This window comes from Antedon mediterranea, chromosome 6, assembly GCF_964355755.1.
Source record: "Antedon mediterranea chromosome 6, ecAntMedi1.1, whole genome shotgun sequence".
In the NCBI taxonomy this organism is placed as follows: domain Eukaryota; kingdom Metazoa; phylum Echinodermata; class Crinoidea; order Comatulida; family Antedonidae; genus Antedon; species Antedon mediterranea.
Window position 1 is genome coordinate 23,358,004 of NC_092675.1, and position 22,172 is coordinate 23,380,175.

The 22,172-nt window shown below is 33.0% G+C and overlaps 3 protein-coding genes across 6 annotated transcripts; 1 reads left to right on the plus strand and 2 right to left on the minus strand.

The window, feature by feature from the left end:
* Window positions 1-424: 424 nt before the first annotated feature.
* Window positions 425-4,094, minus strand: LOC140051367 (uncharacterized). Of its 2 annotated transcripts, XM_072096561.1 has the most exons (5): window positions 3,708-3,795; window positions 3,336-3,455; window positions 2,233-2,529; window positions 1,980-2,076; window positions 426-1,708 (listed from the first exon to the last, which is right to left on the minus strand). In XM_072096561.1, the coding sequence occupies exons 3-5, from the start codon at window positions 2,504-2,506 to the stop codon at window positions 1,225-1,227; spliced, it is 855 nt and encodes a 284-aa protein (XP_071952662.1). In that variant the 5' UTR covers window positions 2,507-2,529; window positions 3,336-3,455; window positions 3,708-3,795; the 3' UTR covers window positions 426-1,224. The 2 variants fall into 2 exon arrangements, with proteins under 2 accessions (XP_071952661.1, XP_071952662.1); XM_072096560.1 differs by lacking the exon at window positions 3,336-3,455 and having other exon boundaries at window positions 425-1,708; window positions 3,708-4,094.
* Window positions 4,095-4,875: 781 nt separating this feature from the next.
* On the plus strand, window positions 4,876-21,633 carry LOC140052390 (acetyl-coenzyme A synthetase, cytoplasmic-like). 3 transcript variants are annotated; one of them, XM_072097995.1, is made up of 15 exons: window positions 4,876-4,935; window positions 5,345-5,456; window positions 6,988-7,079; window positions 8,669-8,772; window positions 14,059-14,131; window positions 14,445-14,632; window positions 15,246-15,361; window positions 15,820-16,012; window positions 16,494-16,627; window positions 16,975-17,107; window positions 17,453-17,509; window positions 18,121-18,201; window positions 18,751-18,859; window positions 19,092-19,337; window positions 19,683-21,633. In XM_072097995.1, exons 2-15 carry the CDS (start codon window positions 5,371-5,373, stop codon window positions 19,883-19,885), a joined length of 1,815 nt encoding a protein of 604 aa, XP_071954096.1. In that variant the 5' UTR covers window positions 4,876-4,935; window positions 5,345-5,370; the 3' UTR covers window positions 19,886-21,633. The 3 variants fall into 3 exon arrangements, with proteins under 3 accessions (XP_071954096.1, XP_071954095.1, XP_071954094.1); XM_072097994.1 differs by lacking the exon at window positions 4,876-4,935 and having other exon boundaries at window positions 5,044-5,456; window positions 19,683-19,927; window positions 20,009-21,633; XM_072097993.1 differs by lacking the exon at window positions 4,876-4,935 and having other exon boundaries at window positions 5,044-5,456.
* Window positions 8,567-13,595, minus strand: LOC140052391 (uncharacterized). The gene is made up of 5 exons (XM_072097996.1): window positions 13,341-13,595; window positions 10,769-11,083; window positions 10,423-10,541; window positions 10,088-10,313; window positions 8,567-9,556 (listed from the first exon to the last, which is right to left on the minus strand). Exons 1-5 carry the CDS (start codon window positions 13,498-13,500, stop codon window positions 9,369-9,371), a joined length of 1,008 nt encoding a protein of 335 aa, XP_071954097.1. The 5' UTR covers window positions 13,501-13,595; the 3' UTR covers window positions 8,567-9,368.
* Window positions 21,634-22,172: the final 539 nt, after the last annotated feature.

The window sequence follows — 22,172 nt, forward strand, 5'->3', positions numbered from 1 at the left end:
TCCACACATTAAACAGTAGAACATAAGTATACTGGGTATTACACCGATACATTTAGGCCTAAACAACATTGTAGCCCGTTTTCTTATAATAGACCCAATACAATGCAATTATGTGGAGTAGTGTCGACAGTGTTTTAGGTACGGTAGGTTACTTTACTTAATCACAGGAAACTTGACACACCTTTATAGGATTTAAAAGTGCACTCAGATCAGCTGTGTTCAACTCGCAATGAATCTATAGGTCTGTGTATTAATATTTGTATGTAGTTTTACATTGTTTGTTTGTTTTGTTCTTCAGAATACGCCATCTTTGCGTTCAACTGTTGAATTCGTCATATAAAGACATGATGCAGAATTGACGCCCGTACACAAAAACCTCACGGAACCATTAGTCGATAGAAAGAAAAAAACCTTGTGTTTTATCATTAGTTGCTTGTATCCGGTTTTTCCCAATACCCTGTATATACTCCATCCAACATAGATTTATATCAATGCGACAAAATTGAAATACGTATATTTAATTACATTTTGTAGTAGCCAATAATATTACAAAACCATTAAAAACAAAGGCCTAGATATACAAAATAATACTGTATTAGTTGACTTTGTTACGCCTTATGTAACCGTCAATTATTTCTAACGTATACCGTGTGCTAAAAATAGAATAGAGCATGTAGGCTACAACCACCGGATTTTAAAGACAAGTCGGTTTGAGAACTAGGAAGGTATACTAAAAAAAAGATTATGTATAGAGGGTTGATTTACTTTGGTCATTTTGTAGGCCTACTATTATTTGTAACGATTTTTCCTCCTGTAGACTAATTAAGTGATAATTATTTGAATGTGAATTGTGATAAGCTATTAGTATTCTGGCAAGGATAATTAAATACAACAGACAGTTTGTAATGATAAAACGAAGTGTCGGCGGTTAGTACTGCAATTGTTTTGTAGGTGTAGGTATTTGGTTTTTCAGTCCCACAGCATCAATGAAAACCAACAAGACTGACAACGACCAATTTTCCAATCGTATAACCGTAAGTTTCTCAAATGAATTTAGGCAAAAATGAGTCAGATATTAATGCATAATCAAATTCTTTTCTACATTAACTACATTGAAATCTGTTCTTACTGTCTATTGAAACGAACAAAGCCCATTTTATATAGCCGTTTCTGTGACTGTAGAATTTATTTTAAACCCGTTGTGGACGACTACAGTATTCTTATCTATACAATAGGATCATTGTCTGTCGTAACGTTCAGCTCGTCGTCAATATGGGTTTCTGCAATATCCGCGTTAGTTATGTCTTCCGCTATTACATCACGTTTATCATTATGTTTTCCGTTCTTAACATTGTTACTTTCGGTTAACATAATTTCATCTGTTTTTGTTTCCTCTTTATTGTATAAACTTTCAGATGTGTCTGTAGTTTCATTTATTACAAGAGGAGCTCGTTTACGGTTGCCAGACGGACTAGTACGTCCAAATGTTTCACCGTCATGCTTGTATCGTTTGTCCATTAAACTTGACCGTTTGCCAATTTTACCTGCTAATGGACCTACATATTGATTATCTTCTTCATCATTTGCTCCATCATACAACCAGTCTTGTCGACTGTCGTTAAATACCCATCGTGCACCACTAATGTCACCCTTTTCATCATCGTATTCAGGTTCAGTAGAAGCCTTTGAGTACTCATTCTTCCGGCATCTAGATGCATGTAAATAAAATAGTAATTATTTGTATTAAATCATCTGATTGGTGATGGTGGACCTCTAAATCCATATGAAGAAAAATATAGTAGATCTGTCAAAATCCTATGTCAGTACATAATACAAATAATACATAGTTTGCTATCATCTTACAGATCCTATAAACTAACAGTATTAATGTTAAAATGCTTTTAACTCATCAAAAAGAAAGGATAATACGATTTTGAAATTCTGTGAAACAATTAGAAAGAGGAAAACCAAATACTCACCGCTTGCAAATAAATATGGTTAGAATGATGAAAAAGATTAGTGCTAGAGCACCAGTACACGCTGCTCCAACTAAGATGTATATACTTTTATCAGACACTGGGAAGAAACAATGAAATATAAAAATACAACAAGTTGGACTGTAAATCTATTTTGATGGACAGTTGCTGATCATTGTGATGAGACGATGATGTGGATATGAAGAATGTCTAATGGTATGATAAAGAAATAATGTCAGGCCTATACTCGACTCACCAGAAATAGAAGACGTAGTCAATGGCAATACCACCGCCTGTGACGTAGACATTATTATAGCCTTAGACGTAAGAATTGTTGACTGAACATCTGATTGGCTTGTCTCTAAAAACTGTGTGCTTTCCATTGCGAATGTTGTTCGACTAGTTTCAGTCGAAAACACCGATACTTTTTTAGTTCTATTAATAGAATCATACGGTGTTGTTTCAGTAGAATGTATTACTGTCACGTGTTCCATTGATGCACTTGTTGGGATGGTGTCAGTATTCATCATTTCATTTTCTTGAGCCAATAAACCTAAAATTAGATTAAATATAATTATACCAAAGTATAGGTCTCGTTATTTTTATAGGCCTCGTTATTTTTATAGGCCTACTATTTCTTTCGTTTGCTTTTTGCTTATTATATACAGTAGTGCCGTTGGGAAAATTTTGTGTGACGAACACATTAAAATAACAATTGTCTAACGCCTATGTTAGTGACATGCACATTGTTTTAGCTCCTCATACTTAGAGCAATTATTACTTTCTGTCGAAAGGTTTACATAAGACGTTAGCAAACACATTGAAGATAACCCGATGTCAAATGATAAGCGACCATGGTGGTGTTAACTTATTATTGTATTTTGAAGTACTGTTGTGCTACAATAACATTTTAACCAATAGGCCTACTGTATATTAAAATGTAGGCCCCATGTGCCTAATGTCATGGAATGAATGTACCTTTCTCTGTTCCTTTTGACGGGACAACTTGTCCAGTAGACCCCATGACGCGTCGTCATCAAATAGGTCTATTGTTCATTTATTCCAAATGTAATCGATAGTATCGATATTTCTTTTTAGGCCTATATTACCATTATAATTTAGCCTATAATATTAAGGAAATAGCACATATTACACGCTATATGTAACGTTGGGATTGCGCAGAATCATAGCAACAAGTGTGACGATATCTTAATCATTGACTATAGTAAATGTTAGGTCTATGTGTTTGGTGTTTCGATAATAGGCTAGATAGTCAAGCCTTGTCAAAAAGTATAAAACCGAGACATGCAGTCATATCATAATTTTACGCCAAGATATATCACAGCATCAAAGTCGTACTTCCATCTTGAAATCGAGTTCAGATACAGTGTTTTACTTTAATTTCAAACTACCCATGACCACGCCCACATTCTGAGTGTTGCATCTGTAGGTATCATAATATCTATACGAATGATGGCCCTAATGATATAAGAAGGTGAAAGGCATATTTCAATAGGAATAATAGACCTACATTTTACATAGGCCTAAATTAACTAATATTGCTGTTGCAATAAAAACTTGATTAACCAGCCTTGGGACTCGACCCATTTACTCACATAAGCAAGAGACAATAATCTCTTTACCCAAGTTGGAGTACCCGCGAGCCCGATAGTTGTTTCTCACGATGCCGCATATCGGGTAGATTTAAAATTAAGTGCAAAGTCCACTTACCATTAAAGCATAGTAATATCCATGCTTTTAACAAATATTCCACTGGTCTTGATTGCAACATATTGGAAAATTATAATGGCAACTCAGGAAACACTTCGGTGAAATAACTCCGGCACGTGATCTTGAATTCGACGGTTCGATTCTTTAGTACAATGCAAATTTCAGGCTGAATTTTTCAGCTTTATTCCATTCAGGTAAAATACTTAACAAACAAAACGTTTGAAAATTCGTTGAGCCCTGTACAATGCTTGTTCATTCAATGCGTTGACCAGGGATCACACTGATCTTCTCTGGTATGACAATGAACAAAAGCGCGATGTAAAAATCCTTACCACGAAAACCATGAAAGGCCCATTGTTGTACTAAGTGACATAGGAAGCAGCAATCTTATCTAGATAGGCCTATATAAGTTTTACAATAATACGAAGTAAAATAATAAATATAGCTAGCATATATAGGCGCTTTACCTACCGATGGTGATTAGTTTGATTCGAAAACCCTCTGGTAAAATTCCTATCGCAAAGAAAAGTTTATTTGTCAGCGGGTGGTTCATAAACCAATTTTGTATAGTCAGTGGGTAGGCATATCCAGGTAGGTAAATACACATGATCTTATTTCACCATGGGTAGAGCCAGACTTCTTTCTATACTTGTTTATACTATTGCCTGGCGAAAGTGGTGAATAAGTCGGAATACATCGACATAGACCAAAAAAAAAAAAGGAAAAGAAAAACAACCAGGCCTATTAAGCCTATGCATAGAAAACTGTAATACAATTTGTGTTGATCATCGATTTATTATTGACAATTAAAAAGAAAATGTATGTATTCGAAGGCTGGTAGGCCTACTGCTAAGCAACCCATCTATTATGATAGATTTTGGACAAGAGATAATTATTGGCAATACGAGTTACATCATTTCTGTTTGTGTATTTCTTTTTATTTTGGAAGACATTTTACAGTATAATTACATTTTGCTACAAAATAATGAATTTGTGATATAATAGTCAATAGAAATTGACTATTGTGATATTAATTGCATAAAATCAATATAGCGCCCTCATTCATTATTGATTTTACTCGACGCGTACCTGGGAGAAAAATAGAAGCGTCCGATTTGCCAGAAATAAACTAAATAATATTATATTTATTTAACAGATTAAAATGCATGTAATTATTATATTTTGTACATTGTTTTACAGGTTCAGAAAATATGATATTCTTAATGTGGTAATCGTTTATTTTATTTTATAATGTTATTTTAGAAATTTTAAAATAAGGTAACTCTGGAAACTGTCTAGGACTAGACGAATTTGCAAAACACAAAAGTACGTAGAGAGAGAAGCCTTGCATCGACTCGACACCCACCTAGGCCTACGTCAGTTTAGCCTCTAGTAGATAGATTAACCACGATTAGTAGGCCTAGCCTAGATTTAAGACTAAAAGATGTCTGAAGATATATATGCGCCGGCGACTGAAGTACAAAATATAGCGCATGTAAAGTCGATGGAACAGTATGAAGAAATGTACAAAGAATCGGTGAATGACCCTGAAATTTTTTGGACTAAAATCTCAAAAGACTTTTACTTTCAGAAGCAGCCGACAGGAAAGTTTCTTAATTACAATTTTGATGTTTCAGATGGAAATAAAGTGTTTGTTGAATGGATGAAAGGAGCCGTTACCAATGTATGTTATAATGTTCTTGATCGTCATGTTGAAAATGGCAAAAAAGACAACGTGTGTTTTTATTGGTGAGTCAATATAATTAGGCCTATAAAAAGGCTACTATGCTATGGGCCTACCTAGGCCTATATTAATAATATATAGGCCTAGGCTATACTAATATAGACTAGGCCTACCTAGGCCTAGCAGTAGTAATGGTCACAGTGCATATCGGCCGCCAGTCGGGTGTCACGAAACCTAAGACCACAAAAGCTAAGACCCCCTAAGACCTAAGATCACGAAAGCTAAGACCCAAGACCTAAGATTACAAATATTTATCTTTCGCACCTGCCTTGTATTTTAACTCCCAACATTTATTCTGAATACCACACCTTAGAATTGGCACTTTCATGAAAAAGAATCACATAAAAAGTAACAAATACATTTTTAAATTGATGATTTTACAGACGTTTTTCTCGCACACAAAATGACTAGCCTACAGACAGTATAGTACACTAGTAGGCCTACCCCATGTTCAATGTTTTTGTTTCTATGGAACGTCAAAAGAGCAAAAATTATGTAGAGGGCTGAAAACTCTGTGGAGTCCATCTACATAAACAATGTAAAATTAAAATTGTAATGATAATAGTATAATCATGCAAGTACGAAGAAATAAATACTGGCAAATAAATTTTAACTTAAAAATCAATCAAGTTTTTTTGTTTCGTTTTCTTTCTGTTTTTATACTTGTACTATTATTGTTGCTCTTTTGGCGCTCCATAGAAACAAAAACATTGAGCGGGGAGCTCGAGGAGTTACATTACAGTATACAAAGAAACACGCCTGTAAAATCATCAATTTAAAGGATTTATTTATTTGTTATTATGTGTTTCTCCTTCTGAAAGTACTTATAAGTCCTAATTTTAAAGTGTGGTATTCAGGATAAAGTTAGTCAACAAATTTGGAGTCAAAATACAAGAAAGGCAGGTGCGTAAGAAAAACATCCTCTGAACCAACACATTGGAGTAAATATATACCAACAAACAACCCGTCAAGTTTGTTTGTTGTAAAGAAAAAATATACATTTACTCAACGGGCGAAAATAATGTGAGTTTTATCTATGTTTTTCGGTAGTATTAAATTATATTTATGGTAATAAATGAAACCTACTGTGTTTAAAATTATGTATGGATAAACAAGTATTGTTTTTAAGCTGTAGTATATCTTAGAATTTGTAATCTTAGGTCTTGGGTCTTAGCTTTCGTGATCTTAGGTCTTAGGGGGTCTTAGCTTTCGTGGTCTTAGGTTTCGTGACACCCGCCGCCAGTCATTTCGGCCGCCGGTTATAAAACACCCAAAATCATGAAACGCCAAAAAGGACAACAAATTGTCAAAAAGGGTGTATACATGTACTGTATGTGCCTATCGCCTGAATAGACCTGCGTATTCAAACAGCAAGCAATCATATCAACAAAAACGATATACTTCTTTTTGATGTGCATGGTGTTGCACTATCAATATTTTATTTTTACTATCTTTTACCGGTTTCTTCCTGAGCCCTACAAAGAAAATGTTATCTTGAAATAATTTTGAAAGGTTTTTACTTTTTTGCCTTTGCAGGGAAGGTAATGATCCAGATGATAGCAAGGTAATCACGTATGGAGAGCTATACAAACAAGTATGCAAGTTTGCCAACGTCTTGAAAGATCTCGGTAAGTTTAAAAATAATAATCTGTATATTGAAATAATTTATATTGAAATAATTTATTATTCGCTGTGGCTAAAGATACGGTACCATATCCTAACTTCCGTTTGCTAAAGGTACGGTAAAATTGCATTACGTCATAATCAGCCAATGGGGTGCTGGTACGTGTGTGACGTCATCGTATAAGGACTTGGGATTTTTTTTTTCATATCGCGAAATAAAAACAGTGATCAACCGGTGGCTTAACATTTTCTTTATGCTTCATTTAACGCTATTATAAAATATCCCCGTCGTGTGACAAAAACTAACTGTAGCCTAGGCCTACCTCTGCTATTATTGATAGGCCAACCCATGTTAATTTTAATTCTAGAATACAGAAGTTTACCATTTCAAAAGAGGCGCCTACTACGTACTATAACCATGCTATAACCTATAGCCTCGGTATATGAGTTTGTTTGTGACTAATTAAGACCTGGGCTAGGCCTATTGTCTAAATCATAGTATTTGAGGGCCCCTTTATTGTCCGCATTTGCTTTTTGTTTATGGTCACCATCTGTAAACGAAGTTTATTAAAAAATATAGGCCTAAATAGGCCATTTGGAATAAAAATAAAACCCTCATAGTAACTATGGACGAATGAAATCGACGCAACCAAAGAATATATATTCTTTGACTCACAATTTCCAACATTGAATTATAATTCCTTTACTTCTAATTTGGCTATCAACATATTTCTACTGTAGTGTAGTGTATAATGTTGTAATTAATGAAATAATATTTGAGATTGAGTGCATGTTTAAAACGCTTATGTAACGTCCACCAACCCATGATCTTGCTCTATTACTACAGCATCGACGATTCTGGATTCAACATTGCTAGGTCTAGCCCCGAGGCTGAGTCACAGAATCATCAGCCCACACATCCGGTCCATGCAGCCTGGCTTCGTCGATAGGCGCTGCATTCGCGATGTGAAAAAACAATCCAAAGTCCTTATACGATGACGTCACACGCGTACCAGCACCCCATTGGCTGATTATGACGTAATGCAATTTTACCGTACCTTTAGTAGACGGAAATTAGGATACGGTACCGTATCTTTAGCCACGGCGTTTATTATTTCAATGGCATTTGACAAAAATCAATGTTTATTAAGCAGAATTGAATAGTACACAGATGGTGATGCATCCATCCAGTGTTCTTTCAGTGCTTTAAATTGTTATAGCGTTATTATGAGGAAATTTCCTCGGATCGGAATCAAAAACATTACAAAAGTCATCCGTTCATAGAAGCATTGATTGATGTAGAAAGTCTATCCGTAGTGACTAATAGAGTTTGGTCCTGGTACATGACTATACTTCGGCTTTAGTTGATAGAAATTGAAATGTTTGTTAGAGATAGAGTATACGATGTTCAACTACAGTGTATACTGTTAGGTGTTAAAATAGTATATAGACAAATTCAGATTCATTTTATTTGTCATAAAACATATGACATTTATTTCCAGAGACAAAAGTTAAAATGTTATTTAAAATTGCATAACAAATTGAACAATGTATTTAAAATGTTTATTTGTTATTTTGAACTGCTTCTATACAGGAATCAAGAAAGGAGACCATGTTGCGATCTACATGCCTATGATTGTAGAGCTAGTCGTTGCTATGTTAGCTTGCGCAAGGATTGGTGCCGTTCACTCTATTGTGGTATGTTGTTCGTCATAAATGTTTGTAACTAAGAAATAAGAAATGCTGTCTTAGCTTGGTATTTTAATTGATCTACAAGTACATTAAATTACAAAGTAGCTTAATTTCCAAATTAGTAAATACTTCTGTTAACACAGCACTAACCCAAAACACGTTATTGACAGAATTTCACGCCGTTTGAGATGATGAGGCACCTTTTAATTCCCCTTTAGCCATTCACCTATATTACAACAACTTCAGATGCTTCAGATAATATTTATTTAGATAATAATGAATGAATATATACAAAATAGAAAAAAGATATTAAAGTGAACATAGATAAAGCAGTAATTGGTAGTCATTATTATCATGGATCCCTTCTAGAAGTTAAAAACTTGTCTCGTAGGGACCCACAACAAAACACATTACTAAAAAAATAAAAAAAAAATAACCTAGAATATATAATTATAAAATTTAGGATAAAAAATTACAGTATAATAACATAACTAACATCTTCTTTATAAAAATTATTTAAATTATATTTCAACAATTTTCTTGTGGAAAGCAAGAAAGGTCACATATTGGTCATCATGAATTCACTAATTAGATGTTCCCATTCATTGGACGGGAAAATGGCTACTAGTGTTATAATAATTGTTCCTTATATAAGCTATGCGTTCTATTTGTTTCTCTTTCCGACTTGCTTGTTTTCGAGCATATGTTATCGTATCAGCAAAACATCGATTCAAATCTTTCTCCTTTGGAGTAGGCTTTCCATATTTATAGCACCAGTTCATAATGTAGGCTGTAAAAGAAGGGGTTAGCAAGAAAATGGTTAAATCAAAACCAGTGTTGTATAGTAGCACAAGCCCCACACCATGACCCCAATCACCCATTGGTTTCATGTTATTTAAATCAAATTGCTACACAATCTGATGATATTGTCACAACTTCATCCACACCTGTAGGAAATTCTCCACATGACTCTAGAAGCAACACAGAAATATACATGATAAAGTGTGCATAGTCATGTCATACAGAAAATGACCAGGGTACATTGCCATTATTTTTTCCCAATGTGTCAATGCAGAAATCATAATAGCTAAACTTACACCTAACCTCTAAAAAATAATCTTTCTGACTGTAAAATATGACACCTTTCGAAGATGTTTAACACTAAACGTTCAGCCAAAATAGTGGCTTGCAGAAATGACAAAACATTTGATTTAACAATACCTTATTAAAATAATGCTGGAAACATTTTACACACAATGTGTGAATACCTTTAGAGCAATCAACAACTAAGCATTATACTGTAGTATGGCAATGCACTTACTTTTTAGTGTTTGACAAACAGTAGTGTCAAGTGGAGGTTTTGTAGAGTGTCCTCTTCTAAGACCTAAACCTCCAGCATCCATCAGTTGAGTTGGTGTGAATGTAGATCTGATAAGATTACGCAGAAGTTGTAACGGGTCATCTGTTGCTGATGACAGACTCTCCAGCAAGGCACTGGTTTCCATGAATACAGGAGAATCTTTAACTAGTTGGACCTGTTGTTGAGGCTAGAAGGAAAAAGTCTATGTGAGATATCAAGCCTCTTGATAGTAATCTCCTAATGGTTACTATATATTTTAGTAGTGTAGTGTCCCATCAAGACTGCAGTATACTTACTGGTGATGGACATATTGTTTCCATTACTGTATGTTTTTCTTCATAATTAGAGTTAATTGTCTTTCCATTCATTGTATCAATAACAGATTGAAAGTAGTCCAACACACCTTGATTAGGAACTGAAAGATAAAGTTTGAAATTAAAAGTCCAATTTTGAAAATGTCAGATTATGTAGTTAGTAGGACACAGCTATATTTAAATCAATCAGACCTTGGTAAAAATAAAAATCATGATGTGAATTGGGTCTCCACAAGGTTATAAAAAGTAGGTACCCATATCCAAACAGAATGGCACAGTTTAGGAATACATAGATTACAAATGTCAGCTTAGTACTTTAATATATTACCTGGTACAGCTTCTTTTTTAGATTTCTTTAATTCTTCTTTTAGCTTCTGTATCTCCTTCTTTAAGACCAAGCAATTTGCACAGCAAGAATCAACATATTCCTTTTTTTTGCTCCAATTATCATCATTAGTTTCTTCTTTTTCTTCATCCACATATGCAACTTCTAGTATCATATTCACATCCTCTTCGATCTTTACCTTTTTTATAAATTCATTTTCTTCACTATCTGAATCACTGTGTTCACTTTGTTGAGGGCGATTTTGTGAAAGTATTGTTGTTGGTTCCTGTTTAATTAATTGACCCAGCCTGGTCCCCCCTGAATTGTAAAAAATACAATATAAAAGATAAAACACTTAATTTTACAATTTTTTCGCCCTTCCCTGAAACATACAGGGTACTGTACACCATCTGTATAATTGATCTTTCATTGCTATTGGTTTAACCTATAGCCTTTGTCCAATTTAAAAGGGTTTTGCATTCAACAAACCAAAATAAATTACCGTATATAATTTGGAAATAACAATTTACTTTACAGGGTTAGGAGTGTTGTTGTATGTATAAATAATAATCCATTCATATGAAACATTAAATATTTGTTCAGTAATTAAATGCAAATTGACCTTAAATCCATTTGAATGATTATTTTGTTTCATTTGAGGGTGGGTGCCTGAATTTTTAGTGTGGGTGATCCTACAGTACTAACCACATCCTAGCACAATTTACATGAACATGTATAACATGTTCCCTAACTTATACATTAATTATTACATCAATGATTCAAACATAATTTTATTGTTGGTAATAGTGCCTCTATTGTATTAACTGTCCACCTAAAGAATAGCAGTATTTTAATATAAATTCCGGGTCAGTCTAATTACCGAAAACAACCGAAAACAATCGAAAATAACCGAAAACAACCGAAAACAACCACAAACAACCGTAAACAACCAAAAACAAACCGAAAAAAAAATTAAAAAAATCTAAATACCGAAAACAAATTTTGTATAATATTTTTTTAAATGTCGCCCTCTATTGATGGGTGTTTCTAAAGCTAAGACCATACAGAGGCGCAAAAGTCATGGAAGACCCTAAGAAATGGTAGTGTGCACAAAATACAACTCAAAATCGTACAAATTCAATGAAATACACCGTAGATTACATTTACTTACAAAATCTATAAACACATTTCGTTTTTAGTCTTTTCAAAAACAAAGCATGATTTTACCTAACTTTGCGTTTTTTCGTCCCCGGTTTTCGTCACTTATTAAGTGAATACTGAAGCGATTAAGGATAAAAAAGTTATTTACTCGACTACAGTAATTTTACTGAATAGATTTTATTGTGAATCCTTTATAGTGAGCTTGTTTTAAGTATACTTTATAGTCCCTAGTATCTTTGTATAATTATCTTTGAAAATCTATAATTAAATCGATCATGATTAACCATAGTCAATATACTTTATATACTATGGATTAACATATTCACAATTATTGTAAGGAGTAATGCGCTGGTTTCTGGATCAAAAATCGAAAGACTAAAATTAAAATATTTTTATAGATTCTGTAAGTAAATGCGATGTTATCATTGATTGATTGCATGATTTTTAGTTGTATTTTGTGCACACTACCATCGTAGGGTAGGGTCTTCCTTGGCTTTTGCGCGCGCGGTTTTGTCTCTGTTATGGTCTTAGATTGAGAAACACCCATCAATAGAGGGCGACATTTAAAAAATATTATACACATTTGTTTTCGGTATTTAGATTATTTTATTTTGTTTTCGGTTGTTTATGGTTGTTTTCGGTTGTTTGTGGTTGTTTTCGGTTGTTTAAGGTTGTTTTCGGTTTTTTTCGGTAATTAGACTGACCGTAAATTCCAACCCTCCATTATTCCCCATACTGGTGTTAAATGTTTCTTTGTTAGATAGTCTTAAATAAGTGGTACTATTATTATTACTATGACTTAAGACTATACATGAATTCAATTTCAACTGATAATTAAAATTAAAAACTAATAATTTCTGTAGGATCCGATCAAGTACTGTATAGATCCACAATTTGGTGAACATAATCCTAGGGTAGGATTTTACTCGGATTATATAAGAATTTTATCAAAGATTTATTTTCCGAATTTATCCTACAGTAACATTAATTATATTCCATGAGAATGAGATTATTCTACTTCACAATACGGTATAATGAAATATATTGTACTATAATTTAATGAAATCAGGTCATTTACAGTTTCCAGTCTTATTATTACATTACAGTCTATTGAATGACTTTTTCTGTACTGTACATGCTTGGCACCAAAATAATTATATTAATGTATAATAATATAATTCCAAAGGCAAATTAATGAAAAAATGACAATGCTGTGGGTATCAGTGGCTTTATCTCAATGGCGATACAAAAAAAAAAAAAAATCAAAAAGATAAAGTAAAACAGCCAGAAAAGTTAGCAGAGCTTTCGGGCAACACTAGCCCTTCATCAGTGCAAGATATATAATAGATATAGAACACAATTTTCATAGCAAATACATATGGAGAATAAGCAGTACGGTAAATGATAATTTTACCTAAGGAACATTCTGATTTCTCTCCTTTTTTTTCTGGCCTAGTAGACTTCCTTCTCTTGTTACTATATACTTCTGATATATTACTTCTCTGACGCTTCATTCCATCGTCTGTAACTATATTTGTGGCTGAATCTTGATAAATAATTCTTTCTTGTTCCATTTTCAAAATATTGATCAGTTAGAATGCACAGGAAATGTATAATGGGAGCTTAAGTGAGACACTTAACCAACCAACTGAGCTGACTTGCATCTGACTCATCTGACTCACACTATTGATTAACAATTGAATGACCTTTGTGCATGACCTCACATGGCCAACCAAATAAAATAAATAGTTTACTATCATTCAACTTAACATAATTCATGTATGAAATTTGTTTTATTTACATTGTTAATATTTATTTTTTTGGATCAGGTGCCGTTTTCGGCCACCTCGACTTGTATGGACTATACCATTATAAAAAGATAGGAAAATAGGGGTGTCCCATTTGTTAATTGAGTGTGCTAATGTGTTAAAATACTGCTGCTTTTGTTCTTTTGTTTAGTGCATTATGTTTCAGCAACGGCACCTGATCCCAAATATTTTTTATGTCTTATTAATTTTTAAAAAAATGTAATATTTTTTTAAGTCATTTAAAAAAATGTCATAACAAAATTAAATGTATATTTTTAAGAGATTTGTCACAATGATATATCTATATTATTTTCGTTTTTATAGTTTGGTGGATTTTCTTCTGACTCATTAGCAGAAAGAATCTTAGATGGAAAATGCTGTTTATTAATTACGGCAGGTTAGATTTGCATTCTCTTTTATAACTTTTATCAAACTAAATTATTTTATGAATTACCGTAAAGTATGTTTTTTATAAAAAATAATGCAAAAAAGGAGGAACAACATGGGGTTGTTACAATCTTTTCTATTGTTATTTTTAATTGAATTATTTTATTGTTTCAAAATTGTTTTAAATAGTTATTAAAATAACTATTCAACAAAACAATTGTTTTAAAATTGTTTTTGTTTCAGGAATACAATAATATATCTTTAAATGTCTTGGAATGGCCTTTTTTTGGAGTATTTTACTGTATAATATTTTTTTCAATTAGATGGCGTATACAGAGGCACAAAATTGGTAAATCTGAAAGATATCGCTGATGGGGCTCTTAAGATCTGTAAAGAGAAAAAGTTTGAGGTGAAAAAAACGATTGTGGTTTGCCATCTTGGACCAATGTCACCACCAAGTGATAAGAAAGTGTCATCACCAGCTGCAAAGAGACCATGCATGTCACTTGTTGTAAGTACTGTATCTGTGTCATATATTCACTCCAAGTTCTCCTGTTTTTTTAGCAATTATGTGCAACTTATACGGCATTTCTGTGCCAATATAGCCAAGGCTTGACAACTGTCAATCTGCCAGCCATCATTAGTTTTCAAGATTTTCATTTTAATCATGTGTGAATAAGAATATTGCAACAATACTAAAACAATTTTAGCTTGTTGATTAATATCCCACAATGCAATGCATTCATGGATTTGTATAGTAAAATGGTATTACTCTTTCTAAGCCATGACATTACTATCCAACTGGTGCTTAAGGATTATGGTATTGGTGTGGAAGACAATAGAGTATCTCTAGTTGTGCAATATGTATCATTTTAAATAAATTAGTTAGAGAAAAAAAAAATTCAAATGTATAAAATAACCACCTAAACATAAAATGGGGAACGCCATACAATATTGCACAGTTTTGAGGAGGTACCAAATCACTACTAGCCATGTCTCGTAAGATGTTATTTTCCAGTGGCCTCTGCTAGACCACCTCCAGAATCATGGGATCTCTGCTTATGAGAAGTACTGTAATATTTAAAAAAAAAAATATTTTTCATACTATGAATTTCTTTTATTAGACTAACTTTGTTGAAGGTTCTGATCTATGGTACCATGATGTAATGTCAAATGCCAGCGAGGAGTGTAAACCAGAGTGGTTAGATGCTGAAGACCCTTTGTTTATGCTTTACACAAGGTGAGACAACAGTCAATATGGAACTTTCATTATTATACTTATATGATGTTCAAGTGGAATGGAGTTGTGGCTTGGTAATTATGATGCTTGGCTACCACTCCAAGGGTCCTGGGTTCAAGTCCCGTCACATTTTTTCTAAGGACAAAATTACAACACCCCTCCCAAAGACTTGTAATAAGACTTTGTTTATGTAGAGCATGTTGTGTATATGTTTGTCTTGTGAACCTCCTAATGATCAGCAGTTGCTGGATGGATCACCCATTGCTGGATGGATCACCCACATTAAATATGGTATAAAAAAAACAAACAGAAGTTGTAAGTAGAAAGTATCGGTCAACTTGGCTCAATTTTGTATTCATCAAATTCAATGTTGTCACCATTATCATCCCTAACATTATTGAGCTGATCAGAAAGTAAGCCCTGATTTGATATAATTTACGAATAATGGTTTATTTCAGTGGATCGACTGGAAAACCAAAAGGAGTGGTTCATACTCAAGCAGGCTATATGATGTATGCAGCTACGACATTCAAGTATGTTTTTGATTATCACGATGGAGATGTCTATTGGTGTACTGCTGACATTGGTTGGATAACTGGTCATTCCTACATCACCTATGGACCAATGGCGAATGGAGCCACAAGTGTACTGGTAAGAATAACAGTGCGAGATGCCAAGGATAATAAATTTTTGATCTACTTTGAATAAATCTCAATTTCCAGACATCCATACATGAACACATCTCATAACTTCTGCCCCTACGGTATACAGTACCTCAAAATCCATGAATTATATGCTTTATCAGTCTATTTTGTGCCTAGGTTATCTGGATAAACTGAGAGTAACCCATGCTCTCCAGAGAAAGGGCTTGGATACAAAAAGTTAAACATTACTAGAGCACCCCTTTATCATAATGGACTAGGCCACATGAAAAAAAAATCAAATTATGGGATAATGTTGAGAATTGTGAATTTGTGTATACATCTTCATACAATATATTATACAGTTTTTAGCTCGTCAAAATGTATAGTTAGTATAGAGAAAAATGAAATAATTGCAGTACTATATTATCATTGATTATTTAGGATGTTTAGTAACTAATTAGCATAATTTATCATTTTCTGTAATGTAGTTTGAGGGCGTTCCAACATACCCTGGACCAGAGCGGTGTTGGCAGGTTGTTGAGAAATACAAAGTCTCTAAATTCTATACAGCACCAACACTTATCAGAACTTTGATGAAATATGGAGATGAGCCCATCAAAAAGTGAGATTTCACACATTACATATTTTATTATTATTGTTTATGTTTATTATATATTTAAGCAAATTGCCAAGGATAACCATAAGCGAATTCATTCACTATCCTTCTTAAAGGTGGCAATCCTGTTCACAAGACAAACATATACACCATATTCTCTACATAAACAAAGTCTTATTTGGGAGTGGAGTTGTAATTTGTCATTAGAAAAAATCCTGACATATGACAGGACTTGAACCCAGGAACCTTGAATTGGTAGCCAAGCATCATAACCACCAAGCCACAACTCCTTTATTAAATTGTTTGTTCAGTGTTAGCTATTCTAATACATTTTTTCAATGTATTTTTTGTAGATATGATCGTAGTTCACTAAAAGTTCTTGGCTCGGTTGGAGAGCCTATAAACCCAGAAGCGTGGCGTTTCTACTACAATAATATTGGCGAAAAGAAGTGCTCAATAGTGGACACATTCTGGCAGACTGAAACAGTAGGTCAAACATTAATGAGCTTAATTGCTTTCAGAGGTCAGTTGATTGACCAATAATTTACTAAAATAGAAATTAAGGACCATCATAATCTAAATCCTTAAATTTGTATTAGCTATGCTGTTATTAATTTTAAATGCTTTTCATCATTAATTTTAAATGCTTTTAATCATTAATTTCATTTCATTTACTCATATTACACTCATGTAAAACAATCTAATATTACACAACATAAGTAATTTGACCAATCACAAGCGATGAATTATTCAAAGTCGCTTGTCATTCATTTAAGCTTCGTTCCAGAGTGGGAACGCAGCTTAAAAATGAATTGATGTTTTATTTTCTAGGGAGGTCATACTATGACACCATTACCAGGCTGTACACCAACAAAACCTGGTGCTGCTGTAAGTAGTTTCTTATTAATAAAATGATCATCTGTTAGTGTATTACTACTGTATATTGTAGTTTATTATTAATATTCCTACAAATAGGCATAGAAGATAGATAGAAGATTTTTCAATATCATAGGTTTACTTTAAATAATGTCCAGCCATTTTTTGACAAACATTTTCATTATAGCAAATAGAAATATGTATGTTGTAAACAATTTGAGACCAAATAGAAGCCTCTACAGTTAGCGGTTGCTAACATATACAAATTTAAAATAAAAGAAAATGGATTTTTGTAGATTTTGGATATGTTATTCTCCATACAATTCCGCTTCCAATGATGTAAAAATTTCTTTTGTATTATTTTTTCCCGGTTAAACCCTTCAACTACCAGACTAAATAGAATATATGAGAGAACGACCATGAAAAGCAATTAAATTGCCATTTTGTCTCTTACACATATAATTATTGAACTTGTACCAACATAGTTGAAGGTGTTATATACTACCTACTTATAGTAACTTGGAGAACTCTGTAATGATAGGTGCAAGTCTGGGAGTTGAATGTAAAGAGTTAAGTCACACATACTTTAGCCTAGCAATAACTATGCATAATATTTGTTTCAGACGTTTCCATTCTTTGGAATTGTGCCAGTACTGTTGGATGAAAATGGCAAAGTTATTGAGGGTGTAGGAGAAGGATATCTGGTTAGTTGTAGTCAATAAAATTAAAAAGGATTTAGTTGAAGGTTGAAAATGTTTTAATTTGGAGCTATTTTTTAAAATCATTTTACTTATGCCCTTACGTAAATTTATATATAGATTTAAATACAACACGGCTTTAGTTATGAAGAACCCGCTGAAAAGGTTGTAACAAAAATGTATTTCATTGGTTCATTAAAACAAATTTATTAATAGGAAACATAACTTTCTAACAGTAGAAGCAAGAATCAATCAATCAATCAAAGTAACATTTATTTCTCTTCTTGTCTTTCATAGAAAATAAAAATTAACAGTAAATATGATTAAAATAAGAGGGGCAACATTCCTAAAAAGCTAAGCTTGTATAAGGCAGCCCATAAATGTCAATAGAATGTCAATACAGTAGATCCAGCTAGAATAAGAAAAGATAATTTAACAGCTTGACATAGAGTATGCAAGATAAGAAAAAAACACATAAATTTATGAAACAAAACTGCAATGGACTTTGTGACTGCTACCTTTTTAATTCTTTATATTTATACTGTACATTTACAGGTGTTTAAGCAGCCTTGGCCTGGTATTATGCGTACTATTTATGGAAATCATCCAAGATATGAAGAAACCTACTTTACTCAGTTTCCAGGTTATTACAAGACAGGGGATGGTAAATACGCTTGTTACAGACATTAGATCTTAATCGTTGAAGTTCCACAATCAACATATTTTTTTTCATCAGTTAAATGAAAAAATAATTTTGATGATATAAAAAGGAAAATTCAACCCGATAAGTTATCAGGACTTTCAATACAAAATACAGTTGAATATAGAGACATTTAAACCGATAATTATTTTTTATCCTAATGATACTAAAATGTCAATTTTATATTTTATTGTAGGAGCCAAACGTGACAAAGATGGTTATATATGGATCACAGGTCGCATAGATGACATGGTAAATGTATCTGGCCATCTTCTCAGCACCGCTGCAGTTGAGTCGGCATTGGTGGAACATGCTAAAGTTGCCGAAGCGGCAGTAGTCAGTCTACCTCACAAAATCAAAGGAGAAACATGTTACTGTTTTGTTACTTTAATTGATGGCAATACCTTCGATAGTGAGCTAATCACAGAATTGAAACACTGTGGTAAGACACTCTTCATATATAATACAGCAGAACATATACAAAAGCGACACCACTGTGTCCCAATAATAGGTATATCCCCTTGATAGGGAGTAAACCTCTTGATAGGTGGGGGAGGGGGGAAGTATCTTCTAAGGTTTGGCTGTAAAACATTTTTATTGCGCTTCTTAATTTTGTTCATATGAAACAATCCTTTTACTTAATATAGGGTTATCCCTGAATAAGACTGTTCCCTTAAAAAGAGTGTCCCAAAGGATGCTTCATTTTTAAACTCAAGTTTATTTATTTTTTTTTTATTGAAGTGCTAAAACCACATAAAACTATATATTTAACTGTTTTTAATTGTAGTTCGAACAAAGATTGGTCCATTTGCACAGCCAGAAGTTATCCAGAATGCTCCTGGTCTTCCCAAAACTCGATCAGGAAAGATTATGCGCCGTATTCTCAGAAAAATTGCTGTAAACAATCGTGAATTTGGAGATGTGTCGACTATGGCTGATTCTTCAGTGATCGATGTTCTGTTTGCAAATCGACCAACATCGACATCATAAGAAGTAACTTCACAATAATTAGTACAAGTTTAATTCTTTTATTTTATTTTCAAATCGACCAACATCGACATCATAAGTAATAAGAGTAATTTACAATAATTAGTACAAGTAACATTCTTTTAATTTCATTGATTACAGTACAATTTTAGTAGTAATTGAAGAGTACTTTTGTTTTTAAGAGATCTAAGACTAGTACCATGAATTAGTTGTTTTTACTTTTTAAAAGGGGTGTGTATTTACACATGCCTTCTGTTGCAGCTGTCAAAATCAATATGGAGGTTTTATTTATGATGACCATTGAACCTCAACACAGTGTTGACGTACAGATTCTTGTTTCGATCAATTGTAGAATAATGCGTCCTAGGTCGATGACAAATTTAAAAGACTATGATTGATTTATTGGTCACTTAAACTTTGATATTGATTCTTAGACTGTTTTCATTAGTACTTTAAATAATTATATTTATTCAGAGGACCAATCATGATGTACACAGATTTTTTTTAAATTTTGTTTAATTATATTTTGTTTATTAGTATACTGTAGTAGATGAAACGTCCTGGCTTTGTCATGTTACTTGAGTTATCTCATAGCTGCAAACATGCCACAGCACAATACAAGGATCTCATAATTAGGCTCAATTTAAAGGCATGGGCTTTCAACATTTTGTAATCGTCGACCTTGCTATTTGATATGGTTTAGATAAATATTTATGCTGACTACAAAAACATTGAGTAGGAACAATCATATTTATTAAAAAAACTTTTTTAAGTTGTCACAGCAACAAGTTGTATGCAAGTCATGGTCAAAAAAGTAATATTAAAATGTGATCATGAAAATTAATTAAACCAAAACATAAAATAGACCCATCAACTGAAATGTATATTATCAAACTCCTTTGTCTCGTTTTCTTTTAATTTAAATCTTTGTATTTAGTACACAGTAAATTGCCAGACAAACCACTGCCTAACATTCCCTGAACAAAAAAACCCAAATTCTTTCGTATTCAAATACAGGATGAATTAAAGAGATCTTAGATTTGAGAACTGTTTATGATGTTATTTATACCTATGTGGTTGTTATTTATGTACTAGGAGTTCTACTTATATAAATAATAATCATCATCATGGCTTGATTTTCTGTTAAATTATCTTTAAACGTCTACCCCATACCAACCAATTTATCTTCCCGTTGTTCCAGACATTTCCCACCACCGATCTTTTCAATTTTATCAACAACAACTATACGACTAGATAATTTATTATTTTAGTAGTTTCAATTTTCTAAATAAAGATAGTGTAGTATTGGTGATGGGTATAAACAAATATTTTTTTTTATATTGAATTTGTATCATTAATTGTTACCCATTCCTTTTCTTCCATCTTTTACTGACAAATTGCGGATCATTTTGCTTTTAAATGTATCTTGACCAGCCTTCACATCTCTGTCAATTGTTTTGTGCAGTTGACATTTTCTCGTTTTTGTATTGTAGCAAAATTAATTTGGTAGTTTATGAGTAATTTTTTTTCTGTATCTTCAATAACAGTATAAACATTTTGCAGGGAAATATTTGTAGCATTATCGTTTGTAATGATTGCCTGGTGAATAGTAGGTTTTGTAATCTCTCTATATATTAGGCGTGTGACCATAAACATTGAATTCAACACAAATTATTAATCAATGTACTATTTATTTTCCAAATAACTGTACTGCAATATTGAAATAAATTTTTGAAATAGGCCTAACCTTATTATGTTGTAATCTTGATCCTAAAATTAAAACTTCACACACACACACACTTGCTTTTGTGGTTGCAGTCAAAGAAAATGAAATAGTTATTGCAAGGCAATCTAAAAACAACACTGAGCTCGCCTTGCTGAGATAGGAACTCATAACAGTCCTTTGATCTTATGTCTGGAGGCGACAAATACCAACAATACTGTACTAATACTATGTACATATTCTCTACTGCGCGCAGTATCTGTTAAAAGAGCATGGAGCTAATCTTGTCGAAACCGAAGATAAACCCCTCCGGAGCTCACAATCTTGTTAGATTGCCTAGGTTATTGTTAATTGGGTTATAAATAACTTGATGTTCAGTGTTTTCAACTCGTTTTGTCTTAATGACATGTTTATCATATCAGTCGGTGATATCGCGTGCGCACATGTGAGGCGGTGGTGACGGTGTTTTCTCATTGCTCAGAAGTTCATTATCGGTTTTACCAGGTACCTGAGATATCGCCCTAGAAACATGAACTGTTTCGGGTTTTTTTCCCCCTTTTTTTTATA